Source organism: Ursus arctos, unplaced genomic scaffold (genome assembly GCF_023065955.2).
Source record: "Ursus arctos isolate Adak ecotype North America unplaced genomic scaffold, UrsArc2.0 scaffold_2, whole genome shotgun sequence".
NCBI lineage: Eukaryota > Metazoa > Chordata > Mammalia > Carnivora > Ursidae > Ursus > Ursus arctos.
In genome coordinates, this window is record NW_026622874.1 from 89,559,134 (window position 1) to 89,578,910 (window position 19,777).

Genomic DNA, 19,777 nt, shown 5'->3' on the forward strand with positions numbered 1-19,777 from the left:
GAGACATTATATATGTTTCATATGACTGGAATGCCTGGAAATAATTCAGAGTATTGTTGAATAAACGCTTAGGAGAAACAACAGTGGACTTACCTTCATCCTACTTGGTATTATATAACTTACATTTTGTTTGATATTTGGATAAAGCTCTGAAAATGCTTGAAGAAAAAGCTGTACTTTTATTGTGCTTTCAAGTTAGATTGTGAGATTCCTGTGTTTGATGAAGTTCCTGGCAGTGGGGTAGAAATTGTAATTTTTATTGTACTAGTAGAACAGCTTTTCATAATCTGGTAGCATAGCTACTTGTTTATGGTCACCAGGAGGGTGAAGAACTGTAATTATAATCCATTAATTAGATAAATATGTAGTTAAAAGTCCTAAGTTATGATCAGAGTATGAGTTCATGAATGAGTTAGATTGTGCACACAAAGATTCTTAAGCTTTTTATTTTCCTCAAATGACAGCAGGGAGATTGCCGATATCCCTGAAGTAGGAATGTAGCAAAATCCCTGAAGCAGGAATGTAGCAAGAGCCTTTGGGTCTCTAAATTCTGTGTTGTTTCACCTAGGCACAGGCTAGCTCAGGAGATGTACAGAAATCTTATGAATCATTTTTTAAGCTAGTCTCTTCAGTTCCCGTTCGGAATAAATAATTGTAATTGCACTGACGGTGATTTGGCCTGTATTTTAAAATTAAAAATGAGTTTTGGGGGATTTTTATATGGGATATATTTATAATTTTCTGTGTGCTCCAAAGTTAAAAATACATAATGAAAGTTTTATTTTTGTAGTTCCTGTTGTTAGACTTTCCTAATTTTAGACACAATATTTGGAAAAGCGCTTTCTTTTTTCTTTGGGAGCACAGAAAAGATAATGCCTTTACAAGTTGAACTCATAAAATGCTTATTAATGGAAGAAAATATCTTACTGTGTTATAATGTTTTTTAAGTGGAGGATGTCATTTACTTATGTCACATCTAGTTCCAGAAAGGATTCACAGTGGCTCACAAAGATGTGGCATGTTATTGAGAACATACAAAATAAGGGGGTGATGAATTTAGCGCTGAGAGACAAAAATTAAGATGAAAACACATCTGTAAGCTCCTCGTTAAGACGGAATGAGATCTGTACACGAAGTACTTAGATTGAAGTCTTAAATATTTGTTAGAGGGCCACGAATTTGACTGCTTTTTATTAGCCAGTTCAGAGCGAAATACAATCAGTTGCATAGTTCAGTGACCCTAAGATAAAAGACCATTTTCTCTTTTGGATTCCGAGACTCCTTGTATTGACAAACTCCTCAACTACATCGTTAAGTAAATAACAGCGTGCATCTCAAAGGACTGTGTTGTGTTTTACTTTTTTAGTTCAAAGTCTTCTTTGCCTCATTGTGTAGGTTGATGACAGAACATCAAAACGTAAATTCAGTAAAAGCAGTTCTGGTGCTAGCAAAATAATGTGATCTAAGTACTTAGATTTCTACACTAATTTAAGGATCTGTTCTAGATTATCTAGATAAGTAGATGGGGATTGTACATTCGTCAGGTTACCTTCCATAAATATTTTCTCAGTGGAGCTTTTTGTTATAGATTTATCAGCAGTGAGGTTTGGGTTTGTGCTTCCTGACAAGTTCCTCGAGTACATCTATTTTTTATGTTGTTGTTTTATATTGTTTAATCACAGACCCATATTTTTGGCAGGCGTGCTTTATTTTCATGAGGACTGTGAAAATGGAGGAGTCTGACAAGGATGAGTACTTAAATGAAAGTCACCTCACCTCCATGTAGAGATGGGTTTAGGGAAGACCAAACAATAGACCCAACATTGATTTCCAGAAGTGGCTTCGGGCTGTTAGCTGCAGCACAGTGGATGTTGGCTTGAAAAGTCCAGGCATATAATTTATTTTTTTAAGATGGGAACAAATCCATTCATCTTAGATGGAGAGGCTAGAAAATGAATATATTCTTATTTTGCTCAAGCTAAAAAGCTGCCTGTTTAAGTAATAATAGTTCAGATTTATCAAGTGCTAGCATGGACCAGTGAGTAATAAGTCCTTCATGTGTCTGATCTCAATGTTGTCCTTTCCCCTCACCCTCTTTTGAGATAAAAGAAATGTGGTTCAGAGTAGTAACTTGTTTTAGGTCATACAAGAGGTGATGGAGATTTGAACTCTGGTAGTCTGACCGAATCAGTGGTCTGCATCTAACCATGACTTTATAATAGCTGCAGCGGACTAGACTGTGAGCTCACAAGGTGAGACCAGACATAGACAGTTGATAGAGGTAAGCACGTTGGCAAGTATTGGAATCCACCATTACGAAAGGGCCTTGAACAGTTTGGGATCTTCCTGTCCAGATAATGGTCAGGAAGCTACAACTTTAAGGCATTTGGCCATAGTCTGTAAAGCTGGAGGAGGGGGGAGTCTTCTGAGCGTTCATCAGGATTGGTAAAGTGGGGATATTATTTCATGTGTTTGCATTTAAAATGCATATATTTTTTTCTATTTGCTCTAAATTTGTCTTGAGAGCAGGAAAGCCACAATAATATTTATAAAGATAGTGCACCATTCTAGAAAAAAAGGGTGATATTCATATTTTAGAGTAAACTTCAGCCCTTGATCTCACTGCTGGTTTTTTTGGTGTTTTTTTAAGATCGGATTTATTTATTTGACAGAGAGAGAGCACAAGCAGGGGGAGCAGCCAAGGGAGAGGGAGAAGCAGATTCCCTGCTGAGCAGGGAGCCTGATGCAGGGCGGGATCCCAGGACTCTGGGATCATGACCTGAGCCCAAGGCAGACACTTAACCGACTGAGCCACCCAGGTGCCCCAACACTGCTGTGATTTGGGATGAATTTAGGTTATACTTTTGTCATAATGCCATTGCAAGGTGTCTGTGTTCTTAAATCTCATTCTGTTTCATTAGGAATTGCACTGCACTAAAGTTGTACAGATAAGTAAACCATTATTTATTGTGCATTTTCGTGGGCAGCTATTTCAGGTAATTCCAAATTATTTTTTTGAAGTATTATAATATAGATCCTACAGTATATTGTAAATTGTGACCTAGCTTATGAAACTGCAGAATAGAGAACATCCTTATTCATCTTTAATCAGTAAACAATAGGTGGAACTGTTTGTTGCCTAAATGTAGTTATGTAACTTAGTGGTTCCTTAATTGCATTTCCATAGAGCTTTTGACATTGTTTTTTAAACATGTTCCTGAAAAATGACTTGGGCTAGTGACCACAGTTCTGAATAGGATATTACAAGAAGAATGCAAATAAAAAATGTGAGGGGCGCCTGGGTGGCACAGCGGTTAAGCGTCTGCCTTCGGCTCAGGGCGTGATCCTGGCGTTACGGGATCGAGCCCCACATCAGGCTCCTCCGCTGGGAGCCTGCTTCTTCCTCTCCCACTCCCCCTGCTTGTGTTCCCTCTCTCTCTGGCTGTCTCTATCTGTCAAATAAATAAATAAAATCTTTAAAAAAAAAAAAATGTGAAAACAAAAAACCAAACTGTAGGCTGATGAAATAAAATGTCTAAAATCCATTGTAATTAGTGTCTTAGGAATTAATATGCTTGGCTTCTACTTAGCAAGTTGGATTATATCTTTATTTGTATAAATTAATTAGCCATTGCAGTTGTAGTGTGGTAAGTGTGTAGATTTTATTTGTCTAGAGTTTCAAATGTTGTATAGTCGTGGGTGGACGCATCTTAAGTATCGTTTATGAGGAATAATCAGATGGCAAAGTGTTTTCATACCCTTATGCCAGCTGCTCAGTATGTAAGTTCTTTGAATATCAACTGTATGTAAGCACTGCTTTCTCCCAAGAGCCGACTTTTGTTCTTGGACCTATTTAGGAACAAATTGCAGATACTTTTTTGTCATTGTTGTTACCCACAAGAGGTGATAGGCTATTTCTTTCAAGAAGAACATTTCAATCCCTATATGGACCACCAAGAAAGAAAGAAAGAAAGAGAGAAAGAGAGAGAGAAAGAAAGAGAAAGAAAGAAAAGAAAAAGAAAAGAACTTTTGCTTTTTTAGTACTCTGGTTTAGTAATTGAATAAGTAAACTAGAAAATAAAAATCTCAATTTACTTCTTTTATTTAAAATAGTGCTTGAGAAATAAGCTGAGATTCTTTTGAAGTTTAAAGTTCTTAGATTCTAACAGAAAAACTGATGAGGAGGTTGGATTTTAGGCCCAACCAGTTCCAGCTCCAAACACAACCACTAATGGCTATGATGGTGAGTCTGCCATTTAGGTAATCTCTGTAATGCAGAGATGTCAGTTTCATTCTTCAGTCAAAGCTTGAGCTATATGTGGAGAGGAAGAATCTAAGTACTTTTTGAAAGTCTTGTTTTTTTTCTCTTTCTGGGGGTTTAATTTCAGGAAATCTAGTTTTTATAGTTAGGAATTCTAGTGACTTTATCAAACTGCCCAGTCTTGTAAACACTGTATTACCCCAGAATATCTTCTGATCTTTTTTTTTTTAATTAAAAGATTTTATTTATTTATTTGACAGAGACAGCGAGAGAGGCAACACAAGCAGGGGGAATGGAAGGGGGAGAAGCAGGCTTCCGCTAAGCAGGGAGCGCAACACAGGGCTTGATCCCAGGACGCTGGGATCATGACCTGAGCCAAAGACATATCGTTAAGGGCTGAGCCACTCAGGTGCCCCTCTTCTTATCTTTATTAGGTTTGTTTCCGTTGTCTGAAATGGTCTTATCTTTTTTGTGTGTGATGAAAAGAATTATTAACTGTTTTGTATAAGCATTTCAGAAGTCACATAAGATATGTGTGAGTTGTACTGTATTGCAAAGAAGTCTGCTTTATGTTATTGTATAGTTCTACCCTTTGAGCTGCCATAGATTTTCTAAATAGAATTGGTTGTAGCCAGTGCTTTGCATTGGCCATCAAAGGCCATTCCTAAAAGTGTTCTTCTTAGCTCCCAGTGATTACTAATTTCTACCTACGTGGCTCACATTAGAATTTTCTTGGTGGATTCATATTGTTATCCTTTAATCATTGCTAGTGCTTTTTGCCTTAAAGTCTACTTTGTATGGTATCACTATAGCGTTACTAACTTTTCTTTTGGTAAATGTTGCATGGTATATCTTTTTCCATCCCTGTATTTTCAATATTTTTGTCCTAGAGAGCATCATGATGTTGAATTTAGGTTTTTTTCTTTATATATTTTAGTTTTTAAATTAGAATATTTAGTCCATTTTCATGTAATGAGATTGTCAGTTGGTGTTAGATCTACCATCTTTTGATAAGTTTTCTTTTTTGACTCACCAGTTTTGTTCCTTTTTCCTTTTTTTCTTGCCTTCTCTTGGATTATTATTCAGTTATTATTTAATATTTTCCCTCTAGTAATTGCTTAGTTACACATTCTTTTACTATTCTTTTTGTGATTATTACTAGCAATTATAACATACACTCTTGACTTGCTGCCGTCTGATACAAAATATAACTTTTATCACTTCTCCAGTAATGCTGGAACTTCAGTTACTAACTCAGTTTGTCTTTTTCCTGCCTTGTTGCATTACTGTTTTACTCATTTACTTCTGCCTATTATTTTAAGACCGTAAGAAATTATTGTTTTTTGTAATCAGTATTTATGTGTATTTTCTTACATATTTACCGTCTCCGTTACTTTTTGACCCTTCCTGTATTTCTCCGTTTCTCTTTGGGATAGACTGATTTTTCTTGCCATTTGAAGAGTTCCCACTCCTATGTTTTCTAATACAAGTGGGCCCATAATGAATTCTTTATAATTTTTTAAAAATTATTTTTAGAGAGGGAGTGCACATGAGTGGTGGGGGGAGTGTGGAGAGGGGAAGAGGGAGATAGAGAATCCCAAACAGGCTCAGTGTGGAACCTGACGCTGGGCTTGATCTCACGACCCTGAGATCATGACCTGAGCTGAAATCTAGAGTCAGACACTTAACTGACTGAGCCACCCAGGTGCCCCTATTCTGCCTTTATTTTTAAAGAGAATAGTTGTTAAGCACCACATTCTAGGTGGGCATTTTTTTCCGAGCACTTTGATGAGGTCATTCTCTTGTCTTCCGGTTTTTATGATTTGTTTTGAAAATTTAGCTGTTAGTTTTGTTGTTGCACCTATGAAAGTAATGTGCTTCTTTTCCACTAGCTACTTTGAAAAGTTTCTCTTTGTTTTGATTATCACCAGTTAAGTATGCTATATCTGTGTGTGTTTTCTGGTTTGAGGTTCACAGAATTTCTTGGATTTGTGGGTTGTCTTTTTATCAGTATTGAAAATTTCATTAATATTGGTTCTTATTCTTTCCTCTTCTTTTGAGGGACTCCAGTTACATACTCCATAGACTTTTCCACAGTGTCCCTGGTTCTCTTTACACTTTTTTTTTCTCTGTGTTTCCTTCTGCTTCAGTGTGGATGTATTTTATTGACTTAGGTTCCAGTTTCTGATCCTCTCTTCTGCTAGGTCTGGTCCGCTGTTGAATCTACCCTTTGAATTCTTAATTTTAGTTATTCTTTTCAGATCTAGCATTTCAGTTCAATTCTTATAGATTACAATTCTCAGTTAAAATTCTTCATTTAAAAAATATGTTCTTTCCCTTTTCTCACCTACTTTTTATTTTTCACCCTTTTTAAAAATAGGGAATCTTTTAAAATAGGGAATTTAAACAACTGTCATTTAAAAGTCTTTCTGTTAACTTCATTCTCTGGATCATCCGAGCATCTCTTTCTATTGTCTGTTTTTTCTTTTTGGTTTTTAATTATGTAAATGCTGGGTGTTTTGAGTAAAACGAAGCCCCAGATGATACTCTTCTTTGTCAGAGAGGAAATCTCTCCTCCCTTTTGAGTAGTGGCTTATCACCTAGTCCTATTAGGGACTGAGCTAATGATTGAGGTTGTGTTGCGGGGTTGATAAGGCTGTTTCCCTCTGGTTTACCTTTCCCACATCAAGTAGTCATCCAGGGCTTCCAACTGATAGTGTAGTGAATTCACCAGGGGTCTCTTCCGCTGGTGGCTTCTATACTGTAATCTTTGTTTCTTGAGAATAGTGAGATTACTGAAAATTCCACTTTTTAAAAAATTATTTTATTTATTTGAGAGAGAGAGAGAGAGAGAGAGAGAGCATGTGCGCACACACACAAGCAGTGGTAGAGAGGGAGAAGCAGACTCCTTGCTGAGCAGGAAGCCTGACCCACTGGTGCTCTATCCCAGGACCCTGGGCTCATGACCTGAGCCAAAGTCTTAACCGACTGAGCCACCCAGGCACCCCCTACTTTTTTTTTTTTTTTTAAGATTTTATTTTTAAGTAATCTCTACACCCAACATGGGGGTTGAACTTAACAACCCCGAGATCAAGAGTCGTATGCTCCACCGACTGAGCCTGACAGGGGCCCCTGAAAATTCTGCTCGAGGTTTTCAGAGGTTTTCAGTTTTGTTTTGAAGCCCTCTCTTTACGGCTGCAAAATTTGGTAAATGTCGTCAGGGGAAAACCAGCCTTGTGTTAAACCCAGCTCTTTTTAACTCTCTTTGACTGGGATTTTGGCTCCTTGAGTCTTGCCTTTCCTCTTTTCCAATAACTCTTGTGGTTCTTCTGCCTAAAGTAAGTCTGGATTCTCAGCCTTTTGCCCCAGAATCAGCAAATACACTTAGGACAAAGTGACTGCAGAATGTCACTTTATTCTCTACAGTTTCTCTCTTTTTCCAGAATCCAGAGGTGTCTAGATTGCTTCAGATTTTCTGATGCCTTTAAATATTGATTTTAAAAATGTATCTAAAAATGTATCTATTGATTCTAAAAATGTATCAGTCCTTGTTCTCAGCAGGAGTGTTGGTCTGCCACAGACTACTCCATTGTATTTAGAAAAAAAAAGTCTCCTACCAGTAATGAAGTCATGAGAAGAAATTAATCTTTTAATAATTGTTGTGCTTACTTTATAGCTGTGGTTCTCAAAAGAGTAGTCCATAGCCACATCATCTGGGAACTTGTTAGGAATGTAGATTCTCAGGCCCTGCCCCTGACCTCCTGAATCAGAAACTCCGGGTTGGGACCCAATACTCTGTGCTTTAACAAGTCCCCCACATGATGCTGATGCATGCTAAAATTTGAGAACAACTGCTTCATAAGTGAGTCGCTTTGCTCTTTAAATTTCTACTTCTACCTTCATTGAGCCCTGGTGAGTGGATATGGGGAAAAAATTAAAGAAAATGGTCTGCGTAGGTACTTTGTTAGTCTTCTGAATAATTTAATAAATTTAGGAAATGTGTGTTGATTACTCTGTTCCTAACACTGTGCTATGTTTCTGTGGACATGGACTGGACATGTAAGCAAGCTTTTATAATAGAATATATATTACAGTAGCTGTGTTTATAAACTGCTGTTTGAACAGGGTGGAATTCGAAGGTGGAGTAACAGGAGGGTTTTTTAGGCTTGATCATAAATAAGATGACCATGTAATTTATTATGCAGAGCAGGTCATTTTTGAGAATCAAAGGGGTGCCTTTATGCTAGGATAGCAGACATAAGCTGGGACTGTTCTCGTAAACTGGGATATGTGATTACCTAGGTTATAAAGAGCAAGTGATGCTATGAACCCACAGTTCTGTGTTAACTTGTGGAAAACTTATTTCTTTCAATTATTTGTTTACAGTTACAGTTTACAGTTCTTACTGGCTGGTTTTTATAGTTTCCTAGGAATGCTCTATAAACAAATTAGCACAACCTGAGGGGCTTAAAGCAATACAGATTTATTGTTTCATAGTTCTGGAGGCTAGAAATCTGCAATCAAGGTGTCAGCAGGGCCACGTTCTCTCTCAAGGCTGTAGGGAAGATGATTCCTGGCTGTCCTTGTCGTTCCTTGGCTTGCAGCCACATTCTGATTTCCACCTCTGGGGCCCACATGGCCTCTGTATCTTTATATCTCTGTGTCTCTCAGGGCCTTTGTATAAGGACACCAGTTACTGGATTTAGGGCCCACCCTACTCCAGTATGACCTCATTCTGTAATTACATCTGCCTAGAGCTTATTTCCACACCAGGTTTTATTCATAGTATTGAGTTCAGCCTGTCTTTTGAGGGGCCACAATTCAACCCACAACAGATGGTATGGTTTTTATTTTATTCTATTTTAAGATTTTGTTTATTTATTTGAGAGAGAGAGAGAGATCATGAGTGGGGGAGAGGGGCAGAGGGAGAGGGAGAAGTAGACTCCATGCTGAGCAGGGAGTCCAATGTGGGGCTCGATCCCAGGACCCCAGGAGCATGACCTGAGCCAAAGACAGATGTTTAACCAATGCAGGCGCCCAGAGATGATATGGTTTTAGCAACTTTTGAAAGTTTCTTCAGTTTAATTGGATTACATTTTTATTACACACAAAATACTTCTCAGAGGCTTAAAACTTATACAAATATGTATTTCATTGAGCCATCTAACAAATCTGAATAAATACATTTTCAATTCAGGCAATGCTTTTTGTATTTCTCATATCTCACAGATGTGTGTGTGTGTGTGTGTGTGTGTGTATCACTTTGCCCAGCCACAGCTGGGTGAGACTAAGGCTGAAATGGCTGCAGCAAAGCTAAAACTAAGGTGTAACTTTGAGAAAAAACAAAGCTGTTAATGGTTGAAACCACATTATGTACTGCCGTTTGCTGCTAGTTTAAGTGGAGTTGAGAGAGATAATATTTGGTCATTTACTTACTGAATAAACGGACCAGTTGGGGAATTGGCTGCTTCCGTGGAAGAGAGGATAGAGCATGGTAGGGAATAGACCAAGAGCAGGCAGTTTATTTTGCGTGCAAGTATGAGTTGTTGGCCTGGGAAATGGCGTGCTCAGATAGGAGTCATAATTTTACTTATCTGGAGAGGGTGCAACTTAATACAATGGAAGATTGTTGTCAAGAACTCATTCTGTAAGAATGCTGCTCTGCTGGCTTTGCTCATTCCAGCAGCATAAACTCTACATTATATTCCAGGGGTTTGATTACCAAGTGGAATTATTTGGGCAGGCTAGTGTTTGGATACTTTGTTTTGTTATATTTAACATTGGAACTCTGCCACTGATTCTCAGTGTGATTTTTTAAAAAAGATTTATTTATTCATTTGAGAGAGAGAGAGCATGAGTGCAGACGGGGGAGGGGCAGAGGGAGATGGAGAGAGAATCTCAAGCAGGCTCCCTGCTGAGCCTGAGGTGGGGCTCGATCTCAGGACCCTGAGATCATGACCTGAGCGGAAATCAAGAGTCTGATGCTCTACCAGCTGAGCCATCCAGGCGCCCCGCAGTGTGATGTTTACATTCATTTTGCAAGCAATGTATTTAATGATACAAAAGTCCGTGAAATTTGGATACAGATTTTAATTACTGTCTTTGATTAAAACGATGGTGTCTTCATAATATAAAGTCAAGGACTAAAAGATAACATAAAAAGAGCACCTATGAAAAGAAAAAGAGATTATTTGTCAGCTATGCTTCAACTAAGAAAAGAGGACATAGAAAAATAAGCAAAGAACATGAATAGTTAAATTCTTCAAAGAACATATGTGCATGGCCAGTGAATATGTATTAAAGATGGTTAATTTTAAGGAAATGCATATTAAAACAATAAATAATATTTTTCGCCTTTCAGATTCGTGAAATAAAAATTAATGATGCAGTGTTTGAGTTTGTGAAAGTAGATTCTCTCATACACTCTAGGTAGGACTGTAGTTGGATACAACCATTTTGTGAAGCCAGTTTGGTAGTATATATCAAAATTTAAAATGCACAACCCTTTGACATTCTGTTTCTGCTTCTAGGAAGCTATTCCCATTTTGTGATTGGTCTACTCATATTCTGCATATCAGAATGATATTTACAATAAATTTTTATTTACTAATAAAAAGAAATTTACAATTTCTTTTTATTAGTATAATTTCTAAATATGATAAACTACTTCATTGTCCTATTAGAGTGTTTGCCTTTCTTTTTCTAAGTGGGCCTTTTAAAAAGTAGAAGTTTCAATTCATATATTTAAATCTGTTTCTTGTTAAATTTTTCGTTCAGTTTTTAAGCTTAAGTAGCCCTCAGAACTTTTAAAAGTTTCATAAGTACTTAACTTTAGTTCTTTGTATTTTTCCACATGTCTTTTAAACATTTTAACTCTTTAAGATACCTGTAATTAATTTGGGGGGGTACCAGGTTGCTGACCAGTTACTCCAGCATTGCTTATTGAAAATTCTCCCTTTCTTCTCCTCCCACTACTAAGAAGTTGTTTTATGTATTATGTTATCATTCATTTTGGAGTCAGCCTGTTCAGTATCAGTTTGCCAGTTCTGTTGCTAAGTTCACCCTATTTGAACAAGTTGGTTTAAAAAAATTAAAATTCAGGGACGCCTCACTGGCTCAGTTGGTTGGGCGTGTGCCTTCCGCTCGGGTTGTGATCCCTGGGATCCTGGGATAGAGTCCCACGTCAGGCTCCTTCCTTGGCAGAGAGTCTGCTTCTCCCTCTGCCTGTGCTCTCGCTTTCTCTCTCTGACAAATAAATAAATAAAATCTTTTTTTTTTTTTAAGATTTTATTTATTTATTGGACAGAGAGACACAGCGAGAGAGAGACCACCAGCAGGGGGAGTGGGAGAGGGAGAAGCAGGCTTCTCCCTGAGCAGGGAGCCTGATGCGTGGCTCCATCCCAGGACCCCGGGATCATGACCTGAGCCAAAGGCAGATGCTTAACTACTGAGCCACCCAGGCGCCCCTAAATAAAATATTTTTTAAAAATTTATTTAAAAATTAAAATTCAATAACTTGGGGCGCCTGGGTGGCACAGCGGTTAAGCGTCTGCCTTCGGCTCGGGGCGTGATCCCGGCGTTCTGGGATCGAGCCCCACATCAGGCTCCTCCTCTATGAGCCTGCTTCTTCCTCTCCCACTCCGCCTGCTGGTGGTCTCTCTCTCGCTGGCTGTCTCTATCTCTGTCAAATAAATAAATAAAATCTTTTAAAAAAAATTAATAAATAAAATTCAATAACTTAATTTAGAAAACTAAAAAAATCTTGCCTATTTATTGCTGAGAAAATATGGAAAACTTTTGTCAAGTTCAAAAAAGGTCTTTGTAATTTTATTGTCATTTATTGAAATTTTTGAAATATTTGCCATTTATGTATTTAATTTTATCAATAAAAATTGGCATGTCTTACTTTACCAGCTATTTCAGCCTTCTTTATATCTCAATATTTATTGTAAACCATATGATTTTCCTATTACAATATTTCCTAGGTGGTTTTACATTTTGATACTATTGTGAATGAGACCTCTTTTTATATTTTCTATCTTGTTATTGGTAGGCTATTTTAAGAGTTCCATAGATTTCATGTATACATATTTAGCTTTTTTCACATAAACATAAATTCTTTTTATGTAATTTTAAAATTATTTCTTCATTGTTCATAGTGTTTTAATTTCTTCTTTTGGGCCTTCTAGATAAATAGTTATATCTCCCGTACTACACAGCAAGCACTGTAAGGACTGAAACTTTACTTTTACTTTTAGAAAGTACCTGTCAGATAGTGTATATCAGTGTATAACTATTTGCTAAATAAATGAGTGGTAAGTAGAGAAAGCACTGCAAGAATATAGTGACTGTCTTTGGGTGATGTTTTTATTTTCTTTCTACTTTATTTTCTACTTGTCTATATATCTCAGGTTTTTTAGAGTAAGCATCTTATATTTCTTTAAGTGGAGAAAAGCAAATTTAAGGAAAAAACTTACCTGTAAGTTTTATTTCTAAACTGAGGACATTTTATCATTTTAGTAGAGTTAATTGGATGTATCCTATAAATTGCAGCCTTGAGGAATGATCTATGAGGACATGACGTTGAACCCAAGAATAGGAAGCAGGATTCTCATGAGGAAGATAGTGGGAAGCTGTGCAAATCCACAAAATTTTTTGGTTTTGCTTATTTTATGAGATGAATCTGGTTTACATGAAGTCTTGAGGAAGAACACACCTAACTCCAGATTTTGTACTCATCTGGCCTTTTTTTTTTTTTTTTTTTAAGATTTATTTATTTATTTTAGAGGGTGCCGGCGGGGGGCGGGGAGGTGGAGAAGAACAGAGGGAGAGAATGTTTCAAGCAGACACCCCGCTGAGTGGGGCTTGATTCCCACCACCCTTAAGATCATGACCTCAGCCAAAACCAAGAGTCAGACACTTAGGCGACTGAACCACCCAGGCGCCCCTCCTATCGTCCTTTCTTTAGAGTACCTCAACCCAGATTGACTCCTAGCTCTGGAGCAGAATTCACAGGGTTCTCAACTGTCTCAGCAATAGAGATAATTTTTACTCTGCCTTCCCTAATGTGAGTGGGTCAATTGAATTATGCATTCTGTATGCTCAGGTTGTTCAATAAAAGCCTATTTTTATTGCACTGATGTGCCCCTCTGACCTTCCTCCTGTGTGCAGTAGCTTGCCTCTGGATTATGGCTTTACTGGCTGGGGATAGGTCTTTTTGGGCAGGATAGACAGAACTGAGTCTCAGGCAGTTGATCCTCCTGCGTTTTTCCCTAACTGAAGAGGATATGCTGCTTATATAGCTCCGATGTCTAGTCTAGGTGTGTTGAACGTACCTGCTTTGCCCCCCTGACACAGAGCTGTCATCACCACTACATAGCCTTTCAGATCATGGCATGTGCTTTTGGAGATTCACTTGCTCTCTTTGTTTTCCATGTTTAGAAATAATCTGAGTGATACTGTCGGACACACATTGGTTCAATCATAAGTGTTAATTTTTTTAAGTGGAATTTTTAATAACTCTCTAATTTGACATTACAGATTAACAGAAAATTGCAAAGATACTACAGAGAGATCCTGTATGCTCTACTGGGTTTGTCCCAATGGCTACATTTTACATTAGTATAACATCAGAACCAAGAAATTGACTTCTGTGCTGTGTGCATGTATAGCAGTTCTGTGTCGTTTTATCATGTATGTAGGTTCCTGTAACCACCACCATAGTCAAGATACAGAACTATTCTGGTACCACTAAGATCTCCCTCATGCCACCCCTTTATAATCATACCCTATGTTGGTAATCCCCAAGACAGTCCCCAGGTTTGGTAATTTGATAGGACTCATAGGACTCCTATACTCCTGGGTATGTTTTATACGTAGCGAAAGGATACAAAGCAGGATCAATAAAGGAAAATGGTGCATTGAGCAGAGTTTGGAGGACACCAGGCATGAGCTTCCAAGAGTCTTCTCGAGTGGAGTTACGCAGGGTGTGTTTAATCCTCCGGTAACAAATTGTAGCAACATAAGTGAGGTGTTTTCTGTTGGGGAAACTCACTTAAGCCTTGAATTCCAGGATTTCTATTGAAGGTTGGTCAGACAGGCACAACTACCTTCATGATTGACCACAGTTAATGCAACTGCAGACCCCCAGAAAGAGAGCAGGTGTTCACCACGTGTCACACTATTTGTACGAATTCTCTAAACAAGTTGGTATAATGTGGCTTGAAGCTCCAAGCATCAAAACACGAGGACACTCCTGAGACCTCCATTCCCAGAAGCTGACCAAGAGCCAGTCACATAATAAGGAGGCCCTTCTGAGAATGTGCATGATTTTTTAAGCAATTTATCCTGCTTGGTTAACTCTTTCCCTACCCTCCCTTGGTAGACATGGATGGGATAGAGAGAAATAATGCTGAGCCTGTGTGGACGTGAGGGTTGGGGAGGTTGGGGAGGCACTGCTTTAGATAGAGTGGCCAGGGAAGGCCTTTCTGGAAGTGTGACATGAAAGCTGTGGCCTTTATGATGAGAAAGTAGTCACCATGTGAACAGCAGGGCGCGCAGCATTCTAGGCATTGGAACATAAGTGCAAAGGTCCCCAAAAAGACAAATGGAAAAGAGGCCTGTGTTATTTTCTGTTGTTGCCATAACATATTGCCACAAATTAAGCAGCTTGAAAGAATGCCCATTTATTATCCCAAAGTTCTGTAAGTCAGAACTCTTGGCTAGCTCAAGTTGGGTGCTCTGTTAAGGATCTCAAGAGGTCAAAATTAAGGAGTCAGCCAGCCTGGGCTCTTATCTAGAGGCTGTGGGGAAAATCTGCTTCCAGATACACTCATGCTGGCAGAATTGAGTTCCATGTGGTTATAGCACTGAGGTCTTCATTCCTTTGCTGGCTGTCCTCCAGGGGTCATTCTCAGCTTCTAGAAGCCACCCATATTCCTTGGCTTATAGTCTGTCCACCTTCAGAGCTGATAGTTCTTTGAATCTCTCTGACTTCCCATTCTGCCCTCCTTTTCTGATTTTTACAGGCATACCTTGTTTTATTGCACTTTGATTTATTGAGTTTCACAAATTCTGCATTTTTTAACATTGAAGCTTTGTAAGGCAACCCTGCATTGAACAAATCTGTTCGTGCCATTTTTCCAACAGCATTTGCTCACTTTGTGTTTCTGTGTCACAAGGTCTGGTAATTCTTGGAATATTTCAGATGTTTTCATTATTATTTGTTACGGTATCTGTGATCAGTGATTACAACTTGCTGAAAGCTCAGATGGCAATTTTTAGCAATAAAGTATTTTTAATTTAAGGTATGTACATTGTTGGGTTTTTTTTAGATATAATACTATTAAACACTTAATTGACTACATTGTAGTGTAAACCTAACGTTTACATGCACTGGGAAACCACAACATTTATTTGACTCGCTTTATTGTGACATTTGCTTTATTGTGGTGGTCTGGGGCCCAACCTACGATATCTCCAAGATATGCCTGTATTTTATTTGTTTCTTGGTTTAAGATTTGATTTATTTATTTTTGAGAGAGAGAGAGAGACACAGAGCACAAGCAGGGGGAGGGGCAGAGGGAGAGGGAGAAGCAGACTCCCCCTGAGCTGGGAGCTCAACATGGGGTTCAGTGGATCTCATGGAGATCATGACCTGAGCCAAAGGCAGGCACTAATCATCTGAGCCACCCAAGTACCCCTATACCTGTATTTTAAAAACAACTTTATTGAGGTATATCATTTACATATCATAGAACTCAGCTGTTTAAAGGTCAAACAATTCAGTGGCAACCATCATGACAGCCAACTTTAGAATATTTTCATCATCTCGAAAAGATACCTCATACTCTTTAGCTATCTCCTTTATTCCCATTCTGTCCCCCTTAGTCCTAAGCAACTGCTAATTTGCTTCCTGTCTTTATAGATTTACCTATTCTGGACCTTCATATTTAGGGGATCATATAATATGTGGTCTTTTATCACTGGCTTCTTTCACGTAGCATCATGTTTTCAGGGTTGATCTTGTGGCATGTATCAGTACTTAATTCCTTTTTATGACCAAGTAATACCCCATTGTGTGGATATACTGCAATTTGTTTATCCATTTATCGGTTGATGGACATTTGGGTTATTTCCACCTTTTGGCTATTGTGGTTAATGTTGTTATAAACATTTGTTATAGGGGCGCCTGGGTGGCTTAGTTGGCTAAACGTCTGCCTTCAGCTCAGGTCGTGATCCCAGGGTTCTGGGATCGAACCCCACATTGGTCTCCCTGTTTGGCAGGGAGTCTGCTTCTCCCTCTCCCTCTGTCCCACCTCCTCCGCCATCCTCGTGTTTGACTCACATTTGCCTATTTTTCCTTTTGTTGCTTACACTACTTTTGGTGTCATATCCAAGAAATTGTTGCCAAATCCGATGTTATGAAGCTTCTTCCCTGTGTTTTCTTCTAGGAATTTTATAGTTTCATTGTTACATTTAGGTTTTTAATCCAGTATTAGTCCTTTCTTAAAGTGTTCTTTATAGTATTGAGAAGGAAATAAGAAGTGTTTTCTTTAGTATGACTGTGTCAGGACCGTCCGTCCCTCCCTTCCTTCCTTCTTTCCTTCCTTCCAGATTTTAAGTAATCCCTACATCCATCGTGGGGCTCAAACCCACAACCCCAAGATCAAGATCACATGCTCCACCAACCAAGCCAGCCAGGTACCCCAGGAACTTGTTATATTTAAACTCTTTTTCCCTCCCTCTCTGCCTTCCTTCCCTCCCTTATAGCGTGAAGATTATGGACTCACATTTTTGTTCTTAGTTTCTGTGCTGATGGAAGAATGATAGTGAATTCATTTGCAACATCACTTTCTTATTTACTTGATTAGCAGGAAGAAGATGAGCCTTAAGTCTGAACGCCGAGGAATTCATGTGGATCAGTCGGAGCTGCTGTGCAAGAAAGGATGTGGTTACTATGGCAACCCGGCTTGGCAGGGTTTCTGCTCCAAGTGCTGGAGGGAAGAGTACCACAAAGCAAGGCAGAAGCAGATTCAGGAGGATTGGGAACTGGCAGAGCGGTAAAAGGACTTAAATAGGGGTGCTTTAACTGCGATGTGATTGGATGTACAGTTCTGTCATGGTCAAAATCCATTTTTCTCTCCTGTTGTGAGCTATCCGCAAGTCAGCTTCATATTAAGAGAAATGAAATTTTTTACCCTTTTCTTCTCAGTCAGCATTTAATGAATAGCTTTCAGTGATTTCTTCATTTTCGTCTTTGTCTTTTTTTTATAGTAATTTTTTATTATGTTACGTTAGTCACCATACAGTACATCCCTAGTTTTTGATGTAAAGTTCCATGATTCATTGTTTGCGTATAACACCCAGTGCTCCATGCAATACGTGCCCTCCTTAATACCCATCACCGGCCTAGCCCAATCCCCCACCCCCCCTCCCTTCTGAAGCCCTCAGTTTGTTTCGTCTTTGTCTTTTAATTATTTTGTGTTTAGAGTGTGTTAGTCTGAGTTCTCTAGTATAGATAATAGGCTTCTTGGATTAGAAGAATGCAAATACACATACTTCATAGTGAATATGAGGTAATATCTATGATGTCCTGAGCACAGGGCTCGGCACATGGCTCTCATCAAGCATCATTTTCCTCATTCTTGTAATATATCCAGCATGGCATCGGACATGGTGATAAACACAATAGTAGAAACTTGTTGATTTGTATACATGGCCCTTGCATTTTGGAAATTTAACTTTTTCTTAAAAATGGGGTTTGTTAGTGAAAGTAGTTCTATTATCCAGAAATATGATTATGATAAAAACTAAAAGATGGAATGGCTCATGAGCATAGGGATGAATAAAATACCACGCATGATGTTAATCTTTTGCCAAGATACCCTAGAAACAGTAAAACTTCTCCATAAAAGAAGGTCAGACTGAAGTCTGACAGCTTTTGCTAGTTTTTTTTTTTTATATCTAATCAGCCGTATTTGTTGAGTGACCACTTTGCTAGCATTTGTGCTGAACTTGGATTGTAATGCATGCTCACCGCTTTCAGTAACTCTTGTGGTCGAAGACAGAAAATGTAGACATAAAACATTAACTATTTCATCCGGTTTCCCACTGCACTGCTGATATTCTCAGTAGCTGATCCTGTGTATTGAAGAAAGTGGAGGTCACTAGGCATGAATTCTTTTAGCTTTCTCCCCTCTCCACAGCAAAATGTACTAGTATCTTTACGTTAACTTCTGTTTTGTCTCAGAGAGAGGTGTGTCCCTCTCCACTCTCAGACTAGCACTTCTACCTGTGATTTCCTTGCTGTTTCTTACTGCTTCCATTTGTGACCTTGCTTGAGATTTCCTACAGCTCTGTTTCTCAAATCTGAGCAAGCTTGAGAATCACCTGGAAAGCTTATAAAAAGAGGCATCACTGGACCTCACCTCAGAGTCTCTGACTTGCGTAGGGTGGGAGTGAGGTCTGAGAATTTGCATTTCTAACAAGTTCCCAGGTGGTGCTGCTGGGAATACCATATAGAGCCATTGTTCTATGGCCAGCCTTTGAGATTTATTATAAATACCTCAAATTCAGCTCATCCTAGGCCAAATTCATTGTTTTTATTTACTCTAATCCTCAATCCCAGCGTTTCCTCCTACCTACCCTTCTTCCTGGATCAATTAATGACATCACTGTTTTACTCAGTTGGCTAAAAAAACATTGGAATCATTCTTAATTTCTCCTTTACCTCTCGCACTATCTTATAATTAATTGAGCAATAAGCAGAACTTGTTCCAGCTCAGAGAAGTCTTTTGAGTTTCACCCTTTCTTAGTTTCCTGATCTTTATTTTCTCTCACTTAAATCTTTGTATAATACATTCTTAGTTATTGCCCCTCAAGTTATCACCTAGTACCTGCATTATTTTCCTAAAGCACAGATAATGGTAATTTATTGGATTGACAGTCCTTGGTTCCCCACCACACGGTGAAATCTAGGAGTATAATGGGCGTGGCAGTCAAGGTTTCTTACCATCAGTGACTTCCCTAAACTTAGTCCGCAAAAGAAACCACATGCCTTCACATTTGTAGTTCCCTCTTCCTGGAATGTCCACTCAGTGGAACCTAGTTCATCTCTTAAGACCAGCCTAAATATCACCATTGTAAGACCTTGGACATCTCTAGAGGATTACATTGTTCTTCCCTATGTTCTCAGCTGTTGGGTTTTACTCTCTAGGGTAGGAGCTATCACGTTATATGGTAGTTACTTACTTATCTCTTTGTCCTTTTCAACCTTGAGTTTGTTAGTGGAAAGGACTAGAGTTTAGTTATTTTCTGTAACCTTAGTTACATTTCATTACAGTTGCTAAATGAATACGATCCATGGAGAAGGTCCCTTTTGAAGTCTAGGATCGTATAGGGATAGTTTCATATCAGACACCTCTGACCTATTTGGTGTGTTTAGCCTCCAGTTCGAAAACTTGTAGATCCCCCTGCAATTCACTGAATAATAACTTCAGATGCAAGGAAAACTTA

At 38.5% G+C, this 19,777-nt stretch overlaps 1 protein-coding gene across 10 annotated transcripts in view; it reads left to right on the forward strand.

Moving 5' to 3' along the window:
* RABGEF1 (RAB guanine nucleotide exchange factor 1) overlaps positions 1-19,777 on the forward strand; it is a 60,032-nt gene that overhangs the window by 2,268 nt on the left and 37,987 nt on the right. For 8 of the 10 annotated variants that reach the window (XM_048224510.2, XM_026515926.4, XM_026515925.4 and 5 more), the window contains exon 2: positions 17,134-17,322. In XM_048224510.2, coding sequence (XP_048080467.1) covers positions 17,144-17,322 — 179 coding nt within the window. In that variant the 5' untranslated portion in view covers positions 17,134-17,143. The remainder of the gene's footprint in view (positions 1-17,133; positions 17,323-19,777) is intronic. The other 2 variants (XM_048224509.2, XM_026515924.4) reach the window with 1 other exon arrangement.